Raw genomic sequence first — 19091 nt, forward strand, 5'->3', positions numbered from 1 at the left:
TCCCTTCACAAAATGAGTGATAACCTCAATGATAAAACTAAAGCTGGATTTTATGCTTTGCTAGCTAAGCACAATGCCAAACCTTCTCCAGGAGGAGAGGAATGGGCACAAAGTAACTGGTTTAATTTGGATAATGTGGTTGATAGAGTATGTGCTTTACAACATGATACAAAATTCAAACTGGGCAAAAATAAAACCATCTTGTGCTCAGTTTTGGGAGCTTGTCTTATGGCAGCCGTAGAAACTTGCTTCAAGCGAAGAAGTGAGGAACATGCTATCATAGACTCCCTCCAAAATTTAGTAGAAGTCTTGCAGAAAGAATTAGAACATGAAAGGAGTATTAGAGAGGAGAGAGATAAACGGGTGAGTGAAGAAAAAGCAGTAATAGGCTCCCTACAAACCCTAGTAGAAGTTTTGCAGAAAGAATTAGAATATGAAAGAAGTCTGAGAGAGGAGAGAGATAAAAACTTAAAACATGTAGAATCACCAAAAGAAGTAGAAGAGAAAGAAGCACACCACATTAAACACATATACCCCCAGAAAGAATTGGTACACATACAAAATTGTGGAGAATCTTGTTGTTCCAATTTGAGACCTCTCATTAAAACAGAATACAATTTTATAAATGAAGAGGATTTTGATCCTCACATTACTACCAAAGAAATACCATACACTGCCACTGAATTAGCCAAATTAAAGAAAGAATATTCACGTCTCCCTCAAGAATCAGAGACAGAATATGTGTTTAGAGTCTCACTCACTGGAGGAGATCAAATTAAATTAACAGAACAAGAAGCCAGTGGGTATTGGGGACATGGTGTCTTCCTAACAACGGGAGATAAATGTGACACATGGTCCCTGACACAGCGTGTGGCTTTTTGGGCCGGGGGAATGAACCCCTTGGAAAGGGGAGACCCCATAGCTATAATTAGTACCCCCGACCAACTCCTAGAAAGTGTGCACAAAGCTGCTTGCCTGCAAATGATTAATGAAAATAAATTAATTCCTGGTTTTGAATCCCTGATGCAATTACCTGTGAAGCCCAAAATAATGACCCTTTTAATTCAAGGGCCTCCAGAATCACTCAAACCTACAGTGATTTTAATTCAAAAAACCACAGCAGCTGTATGTCCTGTAGGAAGACCAGATAGATTTCCTAGTAACCTGAACAACCCATTTGTTCCCCTGTAGGACTTGTTGAGGAAAGGGGTAAAATGGGATTGGACTCCTTCTCAGGAGAAAGCATTGCAATTGCTGATTTTTGAAGCAACAGCTTATCAAGCACTTGGCACTGTCCATCCTACAGATCCTTTCCAGGTGGAATGGGGATTTGCCTCCTCAGGACTGTCAGTACACATGTGGCAGCAGTGTCCTGAGGGCCCGACAAGGCCTGTTGGTTTTTATTCTCGTGGTTTCAGAGACACTGAGAAAAGATACACTACCTAGGAAAAGGGGCTGTTTGTGGTTAGTTTGGCTCTCATTGAAGTGGAAAAAATAGCACGTCAACAACCTATTGTGCTAAGGGGCCCCTTCAAGGTTATTAAGACAGTCACTAGTGGAACCCCCCCTCCTGACGGGGTGGCTCAGAGGGCCTCAGTTAGAAAGTGGTATGCTCAGGTTGAACATTACTGTAACTTTTTCTCAATGACAGAAGGAGATGTAAAAACTATAGCAATCCTAGAAACTGAGAGCTTGGATAGCAGCCATGACAAACCTGCCTCTGTAATCAAAGTAGCTCCTCATTTCTCCCCTGAACAATCAGCAAGTTTTTGGTTCACTGACACCTCTGCTAAACGAGAGGGGAAGGTGTGGAGATACAGGGCAGCAGCCCCCCACATTTCTTCTGGTGAACTAATTATTACTGAGGGAGAAAGCAGTGCTCAGGCTAGGGAGCTGACAGCTGTTTGGAGTGTTTTCCAACGTGAGGTACAGAATACCTCTCTTGTCTGTAACTACACTGACTCCTATGCTGTGTACCAGATGATCCTAATAATCCAGCACATTACCCTGCCAACCTGTTCTGGTGGACCTCCCTTACTATAGGGCTAGTACCACTTGTGCTAAAACCCTCCCTGAATAAACATGCATGGACAGCTTCTGATGCTCTAAGAAAAGAACACTGGATAAAAACACGCCGGATAATTCCATCATTCTAACCTTTTCTGCCTTATAGTGGCAGGATTCTGTTGTGTTTACTTTTACAGAAGAACTCCGAGGGACATGAAGGCCACCTAATCCATGATAAAACTGGTGATACTTTTCTGCATCCTACCACAACCCCATGGCCAGAAACCAGCTGAGTGGCCATGGTCTGAAATAATTGTGGTAGCATGCCAAAAAGGTGAAAGGATCTCTTTAAGCACAAAAAGGTTTGTACACACCCAAGCGTACAGGGTTATTGGCACAATTTCACATTAACACAAACTGTAGAAGTAATTTGGTTTTGGTCCAAAAATACTGAAGTGCTTTCTTTTAAGTTTAAAGTATTGATTTAAATACTGGGGAGGACTTGATGTTAATGTAGTAATGCCTACTATACCCACCACCCAACCACCAGTTATGCTCACCCCGAAAATCTTTGAAATCGGACCATATGTAATAAAGAAAACTGGCCAACAACAAATATTGTTCAATCTGGCATGGTCTCTTAAACAAGTTAAATTACTGATGCAGAACAGTGTTTCAGAAATTCAGCCAAACTGTTCACCCTTTTTGCAAACTTAGTTTCAAGGGTGGACCACCTGGCTGCGAAAACAGAACCCTTCCAAGAAACGGATGGCAAGAGACATAACCGGTGTTGTGGGAAAAGGATTGGGAATCCTAAACAGTATTGATTCAGAAGTATTGATGAATAAACTAGTTGCCACCACAAGAGACTTGACAAAATTACAACAACCCTTGCAGTCCTCTTTATCCGCCCTGGGAACACAACAGTGGTTGTTATCGAACATATTACCAAATTGGGAAAAGGTAAATGTGAATGATCACAAATTAATAATTGATGCACTTAGTGTTGCACAAAACAACATTTCCCTGGCCCTTAGCTGCATCCAGGCACAGCTCTGGATGCAGACAGTTGTTGCCTCAATTATAAGAGAAGGTGAAGAAGGCATTTTCCCTACTGAAATTCAAAAAATAATTTGGGACAATGCAAATGATTTTGAAAAGGAATTCCAATCCTGGTGGAACTTGGTGAACTTCACTTACAGCCCAAGTACAAACACAGCCACAGCTTTTGTGTTAACGATATCTAATGCTTCAGTGCATTTGATTTTCCCTATCATTGCATTAGGACTGAATCATGATGGAGCTATTCTCTATCCTTCCGAGCATGGAGAATGGGCCCGTCAAATTGATAAGAAATGGCAAACTGTAAATTTAGAATCTTGTATTGTCCGGGAGCATCAAGGTTTTATTTGTGAAAGCAATGCAATTATAGCTCAAGACATTTGTTTGGACACAGAGCAGAATATTTGCCATTTTGAAGTTCACCCTGATGAGACTCCTGTAACAATATTAGTGTACATAGGTAATGGGTATGTGTGTGTGTGGACTGCTTGTGATGTAGTGTTTATAGAAAATGTAGCAGTGAATCCAAAGAATCATTCAAATTTTTGTGTCTGTAACTTTACCACGATTACAGTATGTGATTTTTCTTATACTGTCCCAGTTATGTCTTACCACCTTTTACAATCCAATTTTACACTAAATCACCAGATATTGCATGCCTCTATTGGAATGAATTTTACTTTGATTAAGCAATTGTTGCTTCACCAGGACTTAATTGAAATTTTAGAAAAGGTCAAGAAAAATGGGCAAAAGACCCTGGTAACAGTCCATCATGATGTGAAGGAGATACATCACGTTTTAGAAGGAGTAAAGAAGGATGCTGAACACAGATGGTGGTATACTCTTTTTGGGTGGTCACCTACTGCTACAGGCATCCTGAATAAAGTGTGCCATCCTATTGTTGTTCTTTTGATCTTGGTTTTAATTGGTTTTGTTTTATCAGCCATTTTACACATTTTGAATTGGAAAATGATGAGGCAGCTGACCCGATTGGCATCAATTATAGATGCAAACAGTTCAGTAAAAACCCCTTTTGTTAAAGACATTCCTAGAGTTATTGACACAAGAAGAACTACACAAGCAGTAAAAAAATTAGGCCTGCGACAGCAAATTAATTAGAGTTGTTTGTTGTTTGTTTTGATTAGTATTGTTTGTTTTAATAATGTTAAACAGTGATTAAGTTTTTGTTTGGAGATTTTTGCTTAAGAAATTTGTAAAAGAATTTTGTGATTTGTTTTGATTGTTTTCAAAGAAATTGTTTCAATTATAAGAAAAATTGTTATAATCAATATTTATCATTATTTCCTATTCTATCTTTTCTTAATCCCTGTCCTTGTTTCTTTTACTTTTTCCCTCTTCCTCTTCGATATCTTTTCGGTTTCTGTTTTTCTGGGATATATGCTGCCAGACACTGATGAGTCGAGCCCTGAAGACTTTGTGACAACGCTGCAGACCTTGCTGATGGAGTACTCTCGTCGCCAGTTGTGAGTCACGGGGTGGTGTCAGGGTCTGTCTGAAAATCCCTCATGTTTGCCTCACGACTGCCTCCAAGGACTGAGATCCCAGACCCTGAAAAATAGCTCTAGCCTGGCTGAGGTGGAAAGTCTGCCAAGCCTTAAGGACTGGTATGCAATGCCATGGGAACTCAGTGCGAGAACAATGGACTGGTCATGGTGGACTGAGCCCTAATCAGTTCGTCCTGTACCTTCGGTCCTGTACTCTTGGTCCTGCACTGACGCGATGGTTACAACTTGTTCCCAAAACAACGAGTCCACACCCACCGTGTAACCAGGAGAGCTGCTGCTTCGGCCAGATGCCACCCGCTTTGAGGAACCCTTTAAAAGACTGAAGGAGTTTTGAGGACTTTGTCCGGACCCCACCTGGAGAAGACAGCCTATGAGCATCTCGTCAAGCTCCGAGGGCCTTGTCTCTTCAGACTGGTAGCTATAATCCCCTTCCCCTCTTTCTCTATCTTTCACTCTATCTCTTTATTTCTCTCCCACTATCGCAGTTGTTGGCACTAAATAAAAGTGCATTTTTGTTTAAGCAAAGTGTTGTGTCCCCTGCTGTGTCTTTTGTGCTTTGAGATCTCCAAAAAGAACCTATCAGGGACCTTGCATGCATTTGCCGACCCTGACAGGGGCACAGCAAATAATAAGAGAGATTTGCAAAACAGACCAACAGTATGGCCCACAGAGCCCATGCTTCCGTGGCCTTTCAAAGGCCGAACTGGGGAGGACTGTACTCGTCCCACATGATTTAAAACAGCTTTTTTCGTGCCTCACGACCTCTACAGAATTCAAACTGTGGGAAGTGGCATGGAAACAGCTGCTGAAAGAGGCCCTCCCAGACTTGCATGCTGATCCAAACACAGCAAAGGATGCCAGAGGCGTGCCAAATACCACTGAGCATCTCCCGGTGAGAGCCAGTGGTCTCTGGCCCCAGTCCAAGCTGCAGTAATCCCTGTGGAAGTCCTTGAGAGAGTCAAAGATGCAGCTGAAAAAGCCTTCTTTGCCCTTCCACCTGACGGCCCTGTAGTAAGATCACACAGCTACCATCAGAGCCTTTTTTGAAACTGGTGGAAAGGTTAACTAGAGCTATTGAAATCCAAGATAGGAAAGAAAATGCAAGGGAAGAAGTTTTAGAGGAAATGGCATTTGCAAATGTGAATGAACAGGGTCAGCTGCAATTCTGAGCTTACCTTTAGAACCCCCCTACACTAAAAGATATGCTTCTAGTCTGGAACAGGAAAGTGCCTCTGAGGAGTGTGGCTCAGGACACCAGACCAAAGCTGCTGCCAAGGCCACAACAGAGAGTCGCCGTTGCCAGCCCAGCGCCCATTCCATCAGCACAGCGGCACACTGGGCAGCAGCGAGGACCAGCAATGGTTGACCCCACAAAGCCATGCCTGCTTTGTAAGAACCTTGGGCACTGGGTTAACCAGTGTCCCCTGAAAAAGCAATTGGATCAATTTAAAAATAGCAGGGGTGGAGAACTACAAGCGCTCCCAGGGGGTCAACAACAACAACAAAACTAAATGGGGTGCTGTGCAACCACGGGGCTCTGGCACCTCTGGGACCTCAGAGCCTGCTGTGACCTCAGCTTGCTGTGACCCCAGATCCTGCTGTGACCTCATGGCCTTAGCTGCACCCCAGAGTGTGCCCCCATCGATACAAATGGACTGCCCTGCCTGTAAATGTTTGGCTTGATCCAAGATCATTCCTCAGCAAATCCTTTCTTTTGCCTGCTGACATTGACTGGGGCCCAGGCAACAAAAGAACAGGAGCTGCAGGCCACCCACACAGCTTTTCCTATTAATGAGCACTGAGCCTTTCTTTTTGCAAACGGAGGGATGCTGGGGGGATTTTTGCACCATCAGGCCGAGGCACAAGGCTCTGCATCCTCCCAAGGAACAGAGCCAGCCCCCTTCAGTGCGAGAGGGCGCGGCCTCAGCTGCAGCCCCGGTGCCTCCTGTGCCCCAGGGCACGGCCCTGGCTGTAAATGTCTTGGGCTGCAGCTCAGGGCCAGGGCGGAGCTCAGCAGCCTCATCAGAGCCCGGGGCCGCGGCCCTTCCCTGCCGGGGCCCTTGCCTGGCCCGGCCCGGCCTGAGCGGCCCGGCCTGGCCCCAGGGGACGGGCTCTGCCCGCCCGCTGTGCCCGCAGCCTTCTGGGCCCAAGGGTTTGCAAGAGGCTTTCTCCCAGCCCTGCAAAACCTTGGCCAAGTGTCCCTTTGCTGTGCTGAGAAGAGTAAAAAACCCCTCATATTTACCCTGACGCACAGCTCATGAGGGATCCCTGCACACCTTAGGAGAGGCCAGAAATATCCCTGTGTGCCTCGTGAGGGATCCCTGCACACCTCAGCAGAGACCCCAAAATGTGGCAAGCACATTTCTCTCTCTCTCAGGATTTTTATAAAGGTGCACAGAGAGAAGTGAAAGAGAAAACAGTTTCTATTTCTGCTCCTTGTTTTTCTCTTGTGGAATGTGTTTGGAGAATTGTTTACCTAGAGCGAATGCCTGGTTGGATCACGGTGGATTGTTTGGGCCTGATGGCCAATTGGATCCACCTGTGTCTGGACTCTGGAGAACAGGGTCACGAGTTGTGAGTGAGTTGGATATGATAGTTAGAGAGAGTAGCATGTAGTTTTTAGTATCCTCTTTTGGATAGTATATTAATGTATCATAGCATAATTATAATAAAGAAATCATTCAGCCTGCTGAACTAAGTCAGACATCATCATTCTTCCCATTGGGTTCCCCGACATCTACAACACATGCCCCAGAGGAAGTTATCCCAGGGAGGCTGGGACTAGATGATCTTTAAGGTCCCTTCCAATCCAGGCCATTCTATGACTCTGTAGTCATAGAATATGACTGTCCTGTCGTCCTTGGAACCACTGTGGTTCCAAGGTTCCAAGGTTCCAAGGTTCCAAGGTTCGCTGCCTTGCAGCAAGTCTTTAAGCCGCTGTCCAAAAATTAAGAAATCTTTGTTGCAAATATTTGACTGCTAAGCTTTAAAGTGTTGACCATAGAGATCTGGGTACAGCTCTTTGGATACAGGCACAGCTGTTCAGGGAGAAAAAGGCAAGCTGAATGTGTGCTCCCTGGTGATGGGGAAGCAGGGGTAGTTTTAGCCTGCAGCTCGAATGACAGCTCTGAAGACCCACAGAGCATACATTAATTCCTTCTGTTCCCTCTGTCTCCCTTCCCAAGGTGGATGCCCAGCTGCAGGTTGCACGTAAGCTGGAGGAGAAGGAACACTCACTGCAGAGCAGCATTGGAACGGGAGAGAAGGAGCTGGGTCTGCGAACACAGGCCCTGGAGATGAGCAAACGCAAGGTGAGTGATGCCTTCGTTTCCTCTTGGGTTGTGAGGTGGAGCTGCTGCCTTGTGAGAGGCATGGAAGGCTCTGAGCTCTCACTGGGATTAGAGAACCTGGTATTCCCTGCTTTTGGATGAGTATATCAGAAGGCTGAGGAGTCCTGGAGAGAATTATGATTAAAGTACTGGAGACTGATGTTTTCCTTTGATAAGGAGAAGCAGGTCATATGTTTTTCTGTGTAAACTGTGGTGAAGAGAGAGACAGCAGCCAGATGAACTGGGGTCAAAGCTTTTGCTGCAAAGATGGGATAAACAAAAGGAGATACAGCTGGGGAATGTGAATATTTTCAACAAATGCCTAAGACGAGTAAAGTAACCAATGTTACCAGTAAAATAAGTCTAAGTTTAGAGCTGATGCTGCCTTTGTTGTTAAGTTTTAGTAGAAATGCAGAAATTACATTAAAACAGGCAGAAAGGAAAGCAGGAATATCCCTGTGAAGAGGAGCTGGGGAGAATTCAGCAGAGACCTGTGTTTAGTAGGACAACTTGTGGTATTAAGGGCACTTGGTTATAAAGTCAGAAGGGAACTGGCGAAGAGAGATTGTTAGAAATAGGTATCGTGCAGTTCTGTCTAGTGCAGCGATAGAACTGCCTCTGAACACTTTAATAGAGAAGACATGGAAGCTGGAAGGCTGAAAATAGGTTAAGAAGAGAATTGGATGATCACTGGTGTTTTTGTAAGAGATGTGCCTTGCAGTGTGCCAGGGTTTGGCTCTGCCCAAAGGAATCTTGAAGCTAAATGATTAGAACTTGTTGATAATAAGGTAAGAACAAGGGACTAGAGACCACTAGAGCTGTTCTTCTGTGCTTGGTCCTTATATACTGGTTTTCTTTCTCAGGCCATGGATGCAGCCCAGCTTGCAGATGATCTGAAGGCCCAGCTAGAGCTGGCTCAGAAGAAGTTACATGATTTTCAGGAGGAGATTGTGGAAAACAGAGCAACTAGAGAGAAGGAGATGTTCAACCTCAGAAGGGCTGAGGTATATACCCTATGCACAATCCTTCAAGATCTGTCTGCTTTAGTGTCCTTCTCCTTGTACACTGAGCTTGCAGAGGGTTTCAGCTGAACTGCTCTTGGTATCCAGTTTCACTTTGACTTTGGCTTCATCGGGTCTTGGCTCTTTCAGATTTTGTCCCCTGATAACTGACAATACTTGTGGCATCAGATGATCATGTTGTCTCTTGGATTATAGGGGATGAAACTATGGCTAGCAAGACTTAGCCAGGTGCACGTTCTCTTTGGTCCCTGAAGAAGCTGACAGAGAATGTACTGCTCCTTCACTTGGTCTCCTGTTTTTCCGCAGGAAGATATTTCTAGGTTGCACAGAAAGCTGGAGACCACAAAGAAGCCTGACATGGTTCCCAGCTGTGATGAGATCCTGATGGAGGAAATCAAGGATTACAAGGGGAGTGTCTGTGTCCGTCAGCTTCCCTTTTTACTTTAGTCAGAAGGTGTGTAGGCACACTTTCAGTGTCTGACATCTCTCGTCTGTACTCTGGCACTGGAGAAACCACCTTGTCCTTCTGAGGAATGGAAGTACTGACATGTTGAGACATCTCTGAGCACTGCAGCTGGGCTGCAGGGCCCCTCACAGCTCTGAGTGTGTGTCTGTGTCTGTGTGTGTGTGTCTGTGTCTCTGTGTGTGTGTGTGTGTGTCTGTGTGTGTCTCTGTGTGTGTCTGTGTGTGTCTGTCTGTGTGTGTGTCTGTGTGTCTGTGTCTGTGTGTCTGTGTCTGTCTGTGTGTGTGTCTCTGTGTGTGTGTTGCAGGCCTGCCTGTCGTGCCCGTGCTGCAACATGCGCAAGAAAGACGCGGTGCTCACCAGGTGCTTCCACGTCTTCTGCTTCGAGTGTGTGAAGACGCGCTACGACACGCGGCAGCGCGAGTGCCCCAGGTGCAACGCGGCCTTCGGGGCCAACGACTCCCACAGGATCTACATCGGCTGAGGCCCTCTCAGAGCCCCTGCTGGTGCTGAGCCAGCCTCCTTCCCTCCCTCTCAGCTTCTGCTGCCTGAGCTGCAGTGTCTTCTGGGAGGAGCCTTCGGGGTCTCCAAAGAAATACACTCTGGATCTTGCTTCCTTTCTTGGCCCTGTCCCTTTGGTCATGGCCTCAGTTTTTGTGTGCTCTTTGTGCCTGAGAGGAAGTTTCCCATCCCTTGCTTTCACACTGCCAAGGCGGGAACGTGCAGCTGAAGTGCTGCCTTGGTGGGATGGAAGCTGAGCTGCAGCAGAGATTAGTGAGAGCTTTATTTGAGGGCTCTGCTTTGGATGCTAATTAAGTCCCATCAAGGAATGGCACTGCTCCTGGGAGGGAAGCGTTTCCCAATTAACAGGCCCAATAGAGACCAAGGAAATTAATCTGTAGACTCAGTGGAGCAATTCCTTAGGTACCTGTGCACCTTCCCGAGTCAGGGCAAGAACCCTCGAGGGCTGGTGCACTAGGAAACCCTACCCCAAACAAACACGTCTGAATATCCACCAGAGGAGAAAGGAGAGATCTTGGAGACCCTTAGAAAACAGCATTCCACTGACAAGCCCTGGTTGATGTGCTCACCTTCCCCTAGGCTGAAGCATTGCTGCCATTGTCCTTCTCAGAAAAGGGCTTTTAGTGGTTCCTTTGCTGCAGCTTTACCACAAAGATTGACCTTGTTATGTACAAATTCTTCTTAAAGCTGTTCTTTGGTTTATTTTTCTGGTTCTCCTGCCTCTGGTACTGTTTGCTCTCCCATCCTTTGTCCAGTTCTTGGAAACATTTCTCACAAGCTTTAAACTTCTACAGTAGAGACACTTGATCTCTTCCTTCCTCTCCTTTCAAGATATGCTCAGCTAGAACAACTTTTGTCCCTTTGGCTCTATCCCCAGTAGCTTATTCCTGACACAACGGGAGGGCCAGGACGCTGCATTATTTCTGCAGCCATTTTGTCATGGCTGCTGGGAATTTTGGCAGGGATGTGGTGTGGCTTAGAGTCTCGGTGCTCCCTGTGCTTGGAGGGTTTGAAGCCTGTTCCTAAAATCCAAACGGGAACTTGTTGATTTGTGACATTTCTTCCTGGGATGTAGTGTTTAAGTAAACTTAATTTGCCTGGAAGGTGCACCTTTCAGAAGTTTGTCTCATGGGTGTCCCTTCCCTGAAGCATGGAATCTCCTGCCTTCCTCCATCCCCTCCCTGCAGGAAATACCAGATACAAAGTAAAAGGAGTTCATCACAGGCTCTTACACTATTCATTATCTTGGGGAAAACATTCAGAATATATGAGTAAAGCCTTGTAAATGATGAGGAATCCTGAGAACTGAGAAGGAGCACTGCATCCTGCCTTTCCAAGGGGAACCTGGGCTGCTGAGAGTTCCTGCTATGGTGTAAGAGCTGTTAGAAGGAATGAGAGTAGAACCCGCTCCCCTTTCCCTGGAAATTGCTCCCGGGGTTACAGGTTCTGGCAGCAAGTTGGCTAAGGAATGATGTGCTAATGCTGCTGGTAGATTTTGGGGTACAGATGCTTCTTCATGGCACCAGGACCTGGCTCATGAATAAACTGTCTGCATCTTCAAACCCCTTGGCTAGAGCAGCAGGAGTTCCTTTTACAGCTGTGAACAGCAGCCTGAACTTTGCAGCCCCAGCAGAGCTGCAAAGCCCCTCTGTCCGTCCCCAGTCACTCTTGTATCACCTTTCTACTGAAATGAGCTTTGTGTGAACTCTGCCCAGGTTGGCATCCCTCTGCTCCTGGCAGGAAATGGATGCTTCAAACAAGTTGTATTAGTTCCACGGAGGAGTTTTGGAAACTCCTCCCTTAGCAAGAAAAAAGTCTTGGTTTTGTTTTAAAACAAAAGCTTATTTCAAGCTCACTTTGGAAGTGACTGAGTTTCTCTCGGTGGACATAATTTTAACACTTAGAAACAATGCACATTTTGGGTTTGTTCTAAAGTAACAGCTTATTTCAAGCTCATTTCTGAAATAACTGAGTTTCTCTGTGCTTTTAATTAAACCACCAAGAAACAGAATGTATGGAAATAATTAACATTTATCAGGACTAGTAAGTATTGGGGTAAAAAAAGTAAAGCGGTGACAGTATTCTTTATGAAAACATTCTCTAAATTCAGTGTCTTAGACAAGAAAGAAAAAACCTCATCTCCAGTCTCCCGTGCACCTGCTGTCACAGCAGATCCTCCCCTCTGCCACAGTCTGCAGGCACTGATGTGCCTGTGCCACTCCCCTTCCCACAGAAACCCACAGCAATCTCTTGTCCCCAGGGGATCAGGCTGGAGCAGTGGCTGAAGGAGAAAATAGCATGTCTTTGTTGGGCAGCAGTAAGTTGAGTCTTTTGGGAAAAGGCACAGTTGGTGATGCACTAATTCAGAGCAATCCGTATTTTGCATTTGACATGGGAGAAACTCCTCAGACAGCCACCAGAAATAATACTTGCTTAATAGTAGTTATTAGGTGGTTGACAGTTTTCCATTTCTATTTTTGCTTTTAGATGAAGTCTGATTTGTTGAAGGATTTGGTGTTTGGAGCTTTGAAGCAAAACATTTTTATTTAAGATATGATTAACATTTTATTTTTTTATAATATGTTTCTGGGCTCGTGTGTAGAGGCAAGAACATAAAAGCCTTGATAAAAATACTTACAAAATTGGCCTGAAATACTTCTTTCCTAGTGTTTTGATGATAGGAGCAATATTCATGTGTTCTAAACAAGTCATGTTGGAGGTTGTGAGGTACCAGATGCTACACAAAGAAAAAGCTCTTTCTAGAAAACTGATTATCTGAAGGGGGGAGGCAGGGGAAGGGAAGGCAATGAAAGTGACCTCAGTGCCTTGCCCATCAAGTTTGTCAGGAATGTGGGGCCATCCCAGATCTATTATAACTACCAAGGTGCAGGCCTGTGGATCCCACTTCTTTGTTTTACATCCTAATTTCTCTTCCCCGTGTTCCTGCACTGGAAGGAGCAGACACACAAAATCAGAGAACAAAGAGCAGCTCTTGAGGCTAATTCGTCTGGGTCTCACTGTGACCAGCTTTTGGTGCTGATGCAGAGCTTTTCATACACAAGGGCTTTTCAAAGGTTAGAGATGCAAATAGGTGGAATGTCTTCCTCAATGCGCCTGCAGCCTTTGAACTGCACCTGACAAGAACAGCCCAGGCACGGCCCCGCCCAGTGCGGCTGGGCGCGCGCGGGCCCGAGCGCAGCGCCCCCCTCAGGCCGCGCGCCGCCGGCGCAGCCGCGGCCGTTGCGCCGGGGCCGTTGTGGCGACAGCCGGCGAGCGGCGCCATGGCGGAGCTGCCGCTGCCCGCCGGGCTCAGAGCCAGCGCCTTCCCCGCCAAGCTGTGGCGCCTGGCGAACAGCCCCCGCGTCCGCTCCGTGCGCTGGGACAGCCGGGCCCGGGGGCTGCTCATCCACCGCTCCCTCTTCGAGCGGGAGCTGCTCAGCCCGGGCGACGCCCACGGGGCGGGCAGTGAGGGGGCGGGGCCGGCCCCGGACTCCTTCCAAGCCACGCAGTTCGGCAGCTTCGTGCGGCAGCTCAACCTCTACGGCTTCCACAAGGTGCCGGGCGGGGTTGGCTCAGCTGAGCCGGGCGATGCCGGCAGCTGGCTCCACTTCAGGAACCCCAACTTTCGCCGCGACCGCCCCGACCTCCTGCTCCGCATCAAGCGCCTGACCAGGGCCAACAGGCAGCGGCTGGCGGCGGGGCGGGAGGTGCGCAGCCACCAGCCCAGCCGCTTCCAGCAGCTGCGCACGGAGCGGGAGGTGCCCTCCTTCCCCGCCGGGCAGCCGCCCAGAGCCGGTGAGTCGGGGTGGGAGCTCCGGGCGCGGAGGGTGGCGTGGGCTGTGGCCGTGGGCACTGCCCGGCGGGGCAGCAGCGGGCCCTGCCCGTGCCGGGGCTGCTCAGCGCAGCTGCCCCGGCCGGCACAGGGGCTGTCCTTGGGCAAGGCAGCTGTGCCGGCAGGGCCCGGGAGCTGTGCCGGCTGTGCCGGGCTGCCGGGGCTGCGGGACAGTCCCGCCGCGGCTGCGCTCACCACAGCCTGGCCCGCTCGGCTGCAGCTGGCCCTGCCATGCGCCCTGGCTGCCGCTGCTCCTTGCGCGGCCCCGGGGTGCTTGGGGAGCTCTCCGTGAGTGCGTGTGAGCCGAGGGCTCGGTCCTGCTCCGGCCCAGCTGGAGGGAGTCTCCTATCCCTCCGGGGCAGTGGGGAAGAGAGATGGCAGTTGGCTTTCTGGCAGTTGCCTCCTACCAGGGAAGGGCAACGCGGGAGAGTTTTCCCAGACAGTTGAGCGAATAGGGGAGAGCTCAGTAGACCAGCAGCTGCTAGTTGAATAGCCCTTGAACGTGTTGGTTGTTTCTTTTTTCTTTTTTCTCACCCTGCTTGGGAGGATGGGGGCTTTTGTTTTCCCTGACAGATGTACCGTTGCTGCCAAGGGAAACATGCCCAAAGACCAGCTTTCCCTTTGCTTCCTTTCTTCTTCCCACTCCTACACAGTGCTCTCCTACCAGGACCTCGCCGCTCCTCACCTCAGGGTTTAGAGCTGCCTCCAGGCGCTTCCAGGCAAAGTGCAGGTGCTCAGGAGTCTGAGGTTTTCCTAGCATCTCCCCAAGAAAGTCTTTGTCTCATCTGGACTTCTTGGGGTTTCATCAGAGCAACCAGGAAGGGCAGATTTAATCTCAACTGTGAGCTAATCATTCCACTGGTTCCCCTGGAGCTTAAATGCCTCCCTGAGCTCATCCTTTCGCTGGTTCCTGTAGACCATCTTCCTGTAGAGGAAGAACTCGCTCTTCCAATCCCCTGGGAAGTCTGAATAAATTTCTGGAACTGAGGTTGCTGTGTGCTTCCTGTGATATTTGGTCCAAGGCAGCACTAGAGCTCTGCATCCCAAAGCTGCATTGTGGAGCCTGACCAATGTGTTTGGATTCTTGCAGCCACCCCAGACACTTCAGCTCCCAGTGGTCCAGCTGGCAGTGCTGGTTATGCAGCATGGACAGCCCCCGGCCGGCTGTGGAATACTCCTGGGGAAGAGGAATTGCCACCAGTGGATCTGGACATGGTGCTGGAGACACTGGAGGAGATGATTTTTCCCTCTGCTCAGGTAACTGCATTGGACAGGGATGAAAGGGGCTGGACTGACAGCTTTTGAATGCTGTTGCAGGGCTGAGAAGCAAAGGCTTCTTGAGTTCAGCTGTGAACAGACAGGGAAGGATTTTCTTGGTAAAGCAAGATTTCCTAAAGAAGAGGGAATGAAAAAGTCTCCCCCCTGAGTAAGGATGAGAAGGTGTGAGCCTGTGTTGGCCAAGTTTGGGTGCTCATTTTCCTGGGAAGAATTCCTCGTGCTGGGGCATTTGTGGTGCGGAAGTGGAAGCTTTGTAGGTTCTGAGAGGCTTTGTTAGATGGGAGAGAAGAGAAGAGTGTTTGGAGAATTGCCACTGAAGGCAGAGTGTCCCGTGCAGGGAGGGGTGTGCGAGAGGTGCCTCTGTTCCAGCAGCAGATGTGGGCTGTGCCTCTTTTGGGTGGCAAGGCCAAGGCAAAGCAGGGCTGGGCTGCAGCTGCTGCTGTGAGAGCCCTGCCGTGCGTGTAGGCGCTCCCAGAGCTGTGGGTGGGGCCGGGCTGCAGCTGCAGCTTTCTTGTCCTCTCAGTAACCTGGGGCCTGCAGTCCAGTTTCCATCTGGGAAATCCTCAGCTGGGCAAACTGGCCACTCTTGCTGTCCACATTGCAGAGCTCAGTCACCTTGCTCTCGGGCGTCTCTGCGGGAAGGGATGTGTGTTCCCACGCAGTCCCTGCCAAGCTGCAGCCTGGATGAGAGTGCTGTGCTCAGGGCTGTGCAGGGAGGAGCACATCCCTGTGCCAGGAGCTGGCAGGAGTCCTTCCTTAGCAGCCATTCCATGTGTTCAGTGTCACCCCCACGCTCAACACTGTCACCTTTGACAGCCTTTGGATGGTGTTTGAGAAGTCAAATCTTTTTGACTTTTGAAGGGCTTTGGGGCCCAGACTTCTTGTTAGGAGCAAGGGATTAAGAATGTGAGCCACAGAGTTGTTGGACCAGATGTTTTGTGTAACTGGTGAGAAGGGTTTCTTTCTTTCTGTTTCTCTTTCAAGGGCAATATTAATGTTGTGCCTGAGTCTTCAGGAGGGGAGCCTGTGGACAGAGCTGCAGCGGAGGGAGCTTTGCCTGGCACCAAGAGCTGTGGGAACAATTCCCAGGAGCCCGAGGAGCCTGGTAAGGACAGAGCCCCATTGGTTTAGAGAGGTGTGAGACGGCTGCTCTGAGCCTGCCTCTGGCAGGAAGGGAGACGAGAAGAGTTGAGTTCTTGTCTGCAGGGTTGGTGCTTCCTGGTGCCTTTAGTTCAAAGGCACATGCACAGCCTGCTCGAGCCCTGCCCTCCACGCTTCTCCAGAGGTTCTGACACCGAGTCCTCTGCTGTGGCAAGAGAGCAGGGAATAAACCTGACCCTGTGGGAGTTGTGTCACCAGCTCCAGTGTCCCAGGTTTGTGCTGATGTCCATGGATAAGTTTGCTGCTGGGTGTCAGTGCTCTGGAGGCAACACTGAGTGACTCTTGAAGCAAGAGAAGAAAACCCCAGCAAAAAGTCAGTGTAGAAGTCTGAGCTTTTTGTCTCCAAGCATTAAATCAATGTAGTACCAGTCTGCTGGTAGCTGTTGTGAGATACATTAAAAATGCAAGCAGCAGAAGCTCTGAGACTAAACAAATCATTAATCATAAATCCAGTAGCTCAAGGAAAAACTGAAATTACCCCAAATTAGGGAGAACTAAAGGACAGAGAGAGCCCTTTGGATCGGCATTCTTGTGCAAAGCTGGTGCAGCCTGCAGGCCTGGTAGGGAGCTCTTTCCCTCCCAGCTGTTCATCCCAGAGCTGGTGGCTGTTTTGGAGGAGCTGTTGCTCACTGCAGAGGGCAGTTTGTAGGTGGCAGGGAACGGTGCCAGTTCATAACTCAGCCCCCAGCACCCCTCAGCTTCAGCCATTTCAATGAGGACTGAGGTCTGTCTGTCCTCAGAGAAAGAACAATCCCGGGCTTCTCTGTGGCAGCTGGGACTGTGTTTCAAGCTCTCGTGGGTGCTATTTGCACTGTGAGTGCTGTGAGTTTATTGGGATACTTAAAAGTTTTGGGATACTTCATAAGTTTTGAAAACTTGGAAGAATGCCTGCTCTTTAAAGAGCAGGCTTCAAATTGCCAAGTGAGAGTCTGCCTTTCAGGCCATGTCTGACAGTCCCTGGAGGAAGGACAGTTACTTCCAAAGGGAAAGATGCACAGAGGCCAATACTGACCCAGCATTCCCTTTGCTTCCCAGATATCCACCTGATCTACCTCGCCAGGAGGGCTGCCCTGCGTAAGAAGGAGGATCAGAGGGAGAGCCTATGACTATCGGGCAGGTGGAATCCCTCTGTTTATACATAGATTTATAGATTTCTGCAGTTCTATTTCTATACCTAATAGATACATTTATAGATTTATAGAGGTGTGTTTATATAGTTAAATCTATATATATCATTATAGATGCGATAGATTTATATTTTTATATATGTAGTTATGTTTATACATTTTGAGATTTACATTTATATATTTATAGAGTAATATTTATATATATGTGTAAATATGTTTTGCTATTTAGTTACAGTTACATGGAGGTTTAGATGCATAGATGGAGCTGTGTAGGTCTAGGCTGCATTTTTACCTTTTTCCCCCCTCGGCTGCCTTTTTCACCTCTTGCTTTTCCCCCGTGCCCCCTGTGTCCCCTCTCCCTGTGCTGGGTCCGAGCTGGCGGCCGGGCCGGGCGGAGCAGCAGTTCCAGCCCCGGGCGTCCCTGGAGCGGTGGGAGCTGCCGGTGGCCCCAGGCACTGTCCCCTGAGGAGCTGCTGAAGGACGGTGAGACTGAGGGGGCTGAGGGGGCGGTGACGCTGAAGGGACGGTGACCCTGAGGTGCTGCTGGGGCTGAGGGCTGTGGGGCAGCCGAGGGCGATGGTGGCACTGAGGTGACAGGGAAGTGGCACAGGCCGAGGGGTGGCGGGTCTAGGGGGACGGGATGGGTCAGAAGGGACTGAGGGGCTGAGAGGACTGTGAGGGGCTGAAGAAACTGAAGGGGGCTGGGGTTTGCCGAGAGCATGGCGGGGCTGAGGGGATGGAGGGGGCCGGCAGGGGGCACAGAGGGCTCCGGGACTGCAGCTCTGCCAGGCCTTGGAACCAGTTGCAGAGCCTCCGCTTTTGCCACAGCTGCAGTGGAGACCTTGAGGACAGCCGGAGACTGACGGGAGCCAGCAGGGAGAAGCTGAAGGCCAGCAGCAAGAGCAGGGAACGGGGACCTGCTGCTGCCACGCTGGAGAGAGCCCGGGTGAGGCCACAGGGCCGGGGAGGCAGGGTGGGGCTGAGGGTGGCGTGGGCTGTGGCCGTGGGCACTGCCCGGCGGGGCAGCAGCGGGCCCTGCCCGTGCTGGGGCTGCTCAGCGCAGCTGCCCCGGCCAGCACAGGGGCTGTCCTTGGGCAAGGCAGCTGTGCCGGCAGGGCCCGGCAGCTGTGCCGGCTGTGCCGGGCTGCCGGGGCTGCGGGACAGTCCCGCCGCGGCTGCGCTCACCACAGCCTGGCCCTCTCGGCTGCTTTTTCTTTCTGACCCTCCTGGGGAGGCTCTGAGTTCTTCCCTTCCCTGATGGAAGTGCAGCTGCTGCCAAGGAAAACGTCCCCATACTGACTCAGTGCTCCCTTTGCTTCCCAGCTGTGCCATCTGCCGTCCCTGTCCAGGAGAGCTGCTCTGCACGGGAGGAAGAGCCCGAGGGAGAGGCTTTGAAGATGGGCAGCTGGGATCCCTCTGCTTGCTGTTCTGTTTAAAGTTATGTTGCAGTTATGTTTGTGTTGATGCAGTCGGATGGGTATTTACCTTAGAACAGTGATATTTGTATATTTATAGACGGGTTTGGTTTATATATCTATTGATATATATATATATATGTATGTATGTCTGTTGTATGTAGCATGTGATGTTTATATTTACATCTGTAGACTGTTATACTTGTATGTGCATTTATATATATGTGCATGTACATATGTATTTAATTTTATTTTAAGATGGATGGAGGGCATTGTTGTATAAGTCTACTGATTGAATTCTTAGTGTAGGGCTATTTAGAGAGGGTATGCATATTTCTTTATTTCTA

The 19091-nt window shown here is 49.0% G+C and overlaps 1 protein-coding gene across 1 annotated transcript; it reads left to right on the forward strand.

Annotated features, from left to right (window-relative positions):
• Positions 1–228: 228 nt before the first annotated feature.
• Positions 229–10334, forward strand: LOC137464198 (E3 ubiquitin-protein ligase BRE1A-like). The gene is made up of 5 exons (XM_068175510.1): positions 229–363; positions 7781–7906; positions 8788–8928; positions 9253–9360; positions 9717–10334. Exons 1-5 carry the CDS (start codon positions 229–231, stop codon positions 9891–9893), a joined length of 687 nt encoding a protein of 228 aa, XP_068031611.1. The 3' UTR covers positions 9894–10334.
• Positions 10335–19091: the final 8757 nt, after the last annotated feature.

Source organism: Anomalospiza imberbis, chromosome 38 (genome assembly GCF_031753505.1).
Source record: "Anomalospiza imberbis isolate Cuckoo-Finch-1a 21T00152 chromosome 38, ASM3175350v1, whole genome shotgun sequence".
NCBI classification, from domain to species: domain Eukaryota; kingdom Metazoa; phylum Chordata; class Aves; order Passeriformes; family Viduidae; genus Anomalospiza; species Anomalospiza imberbis.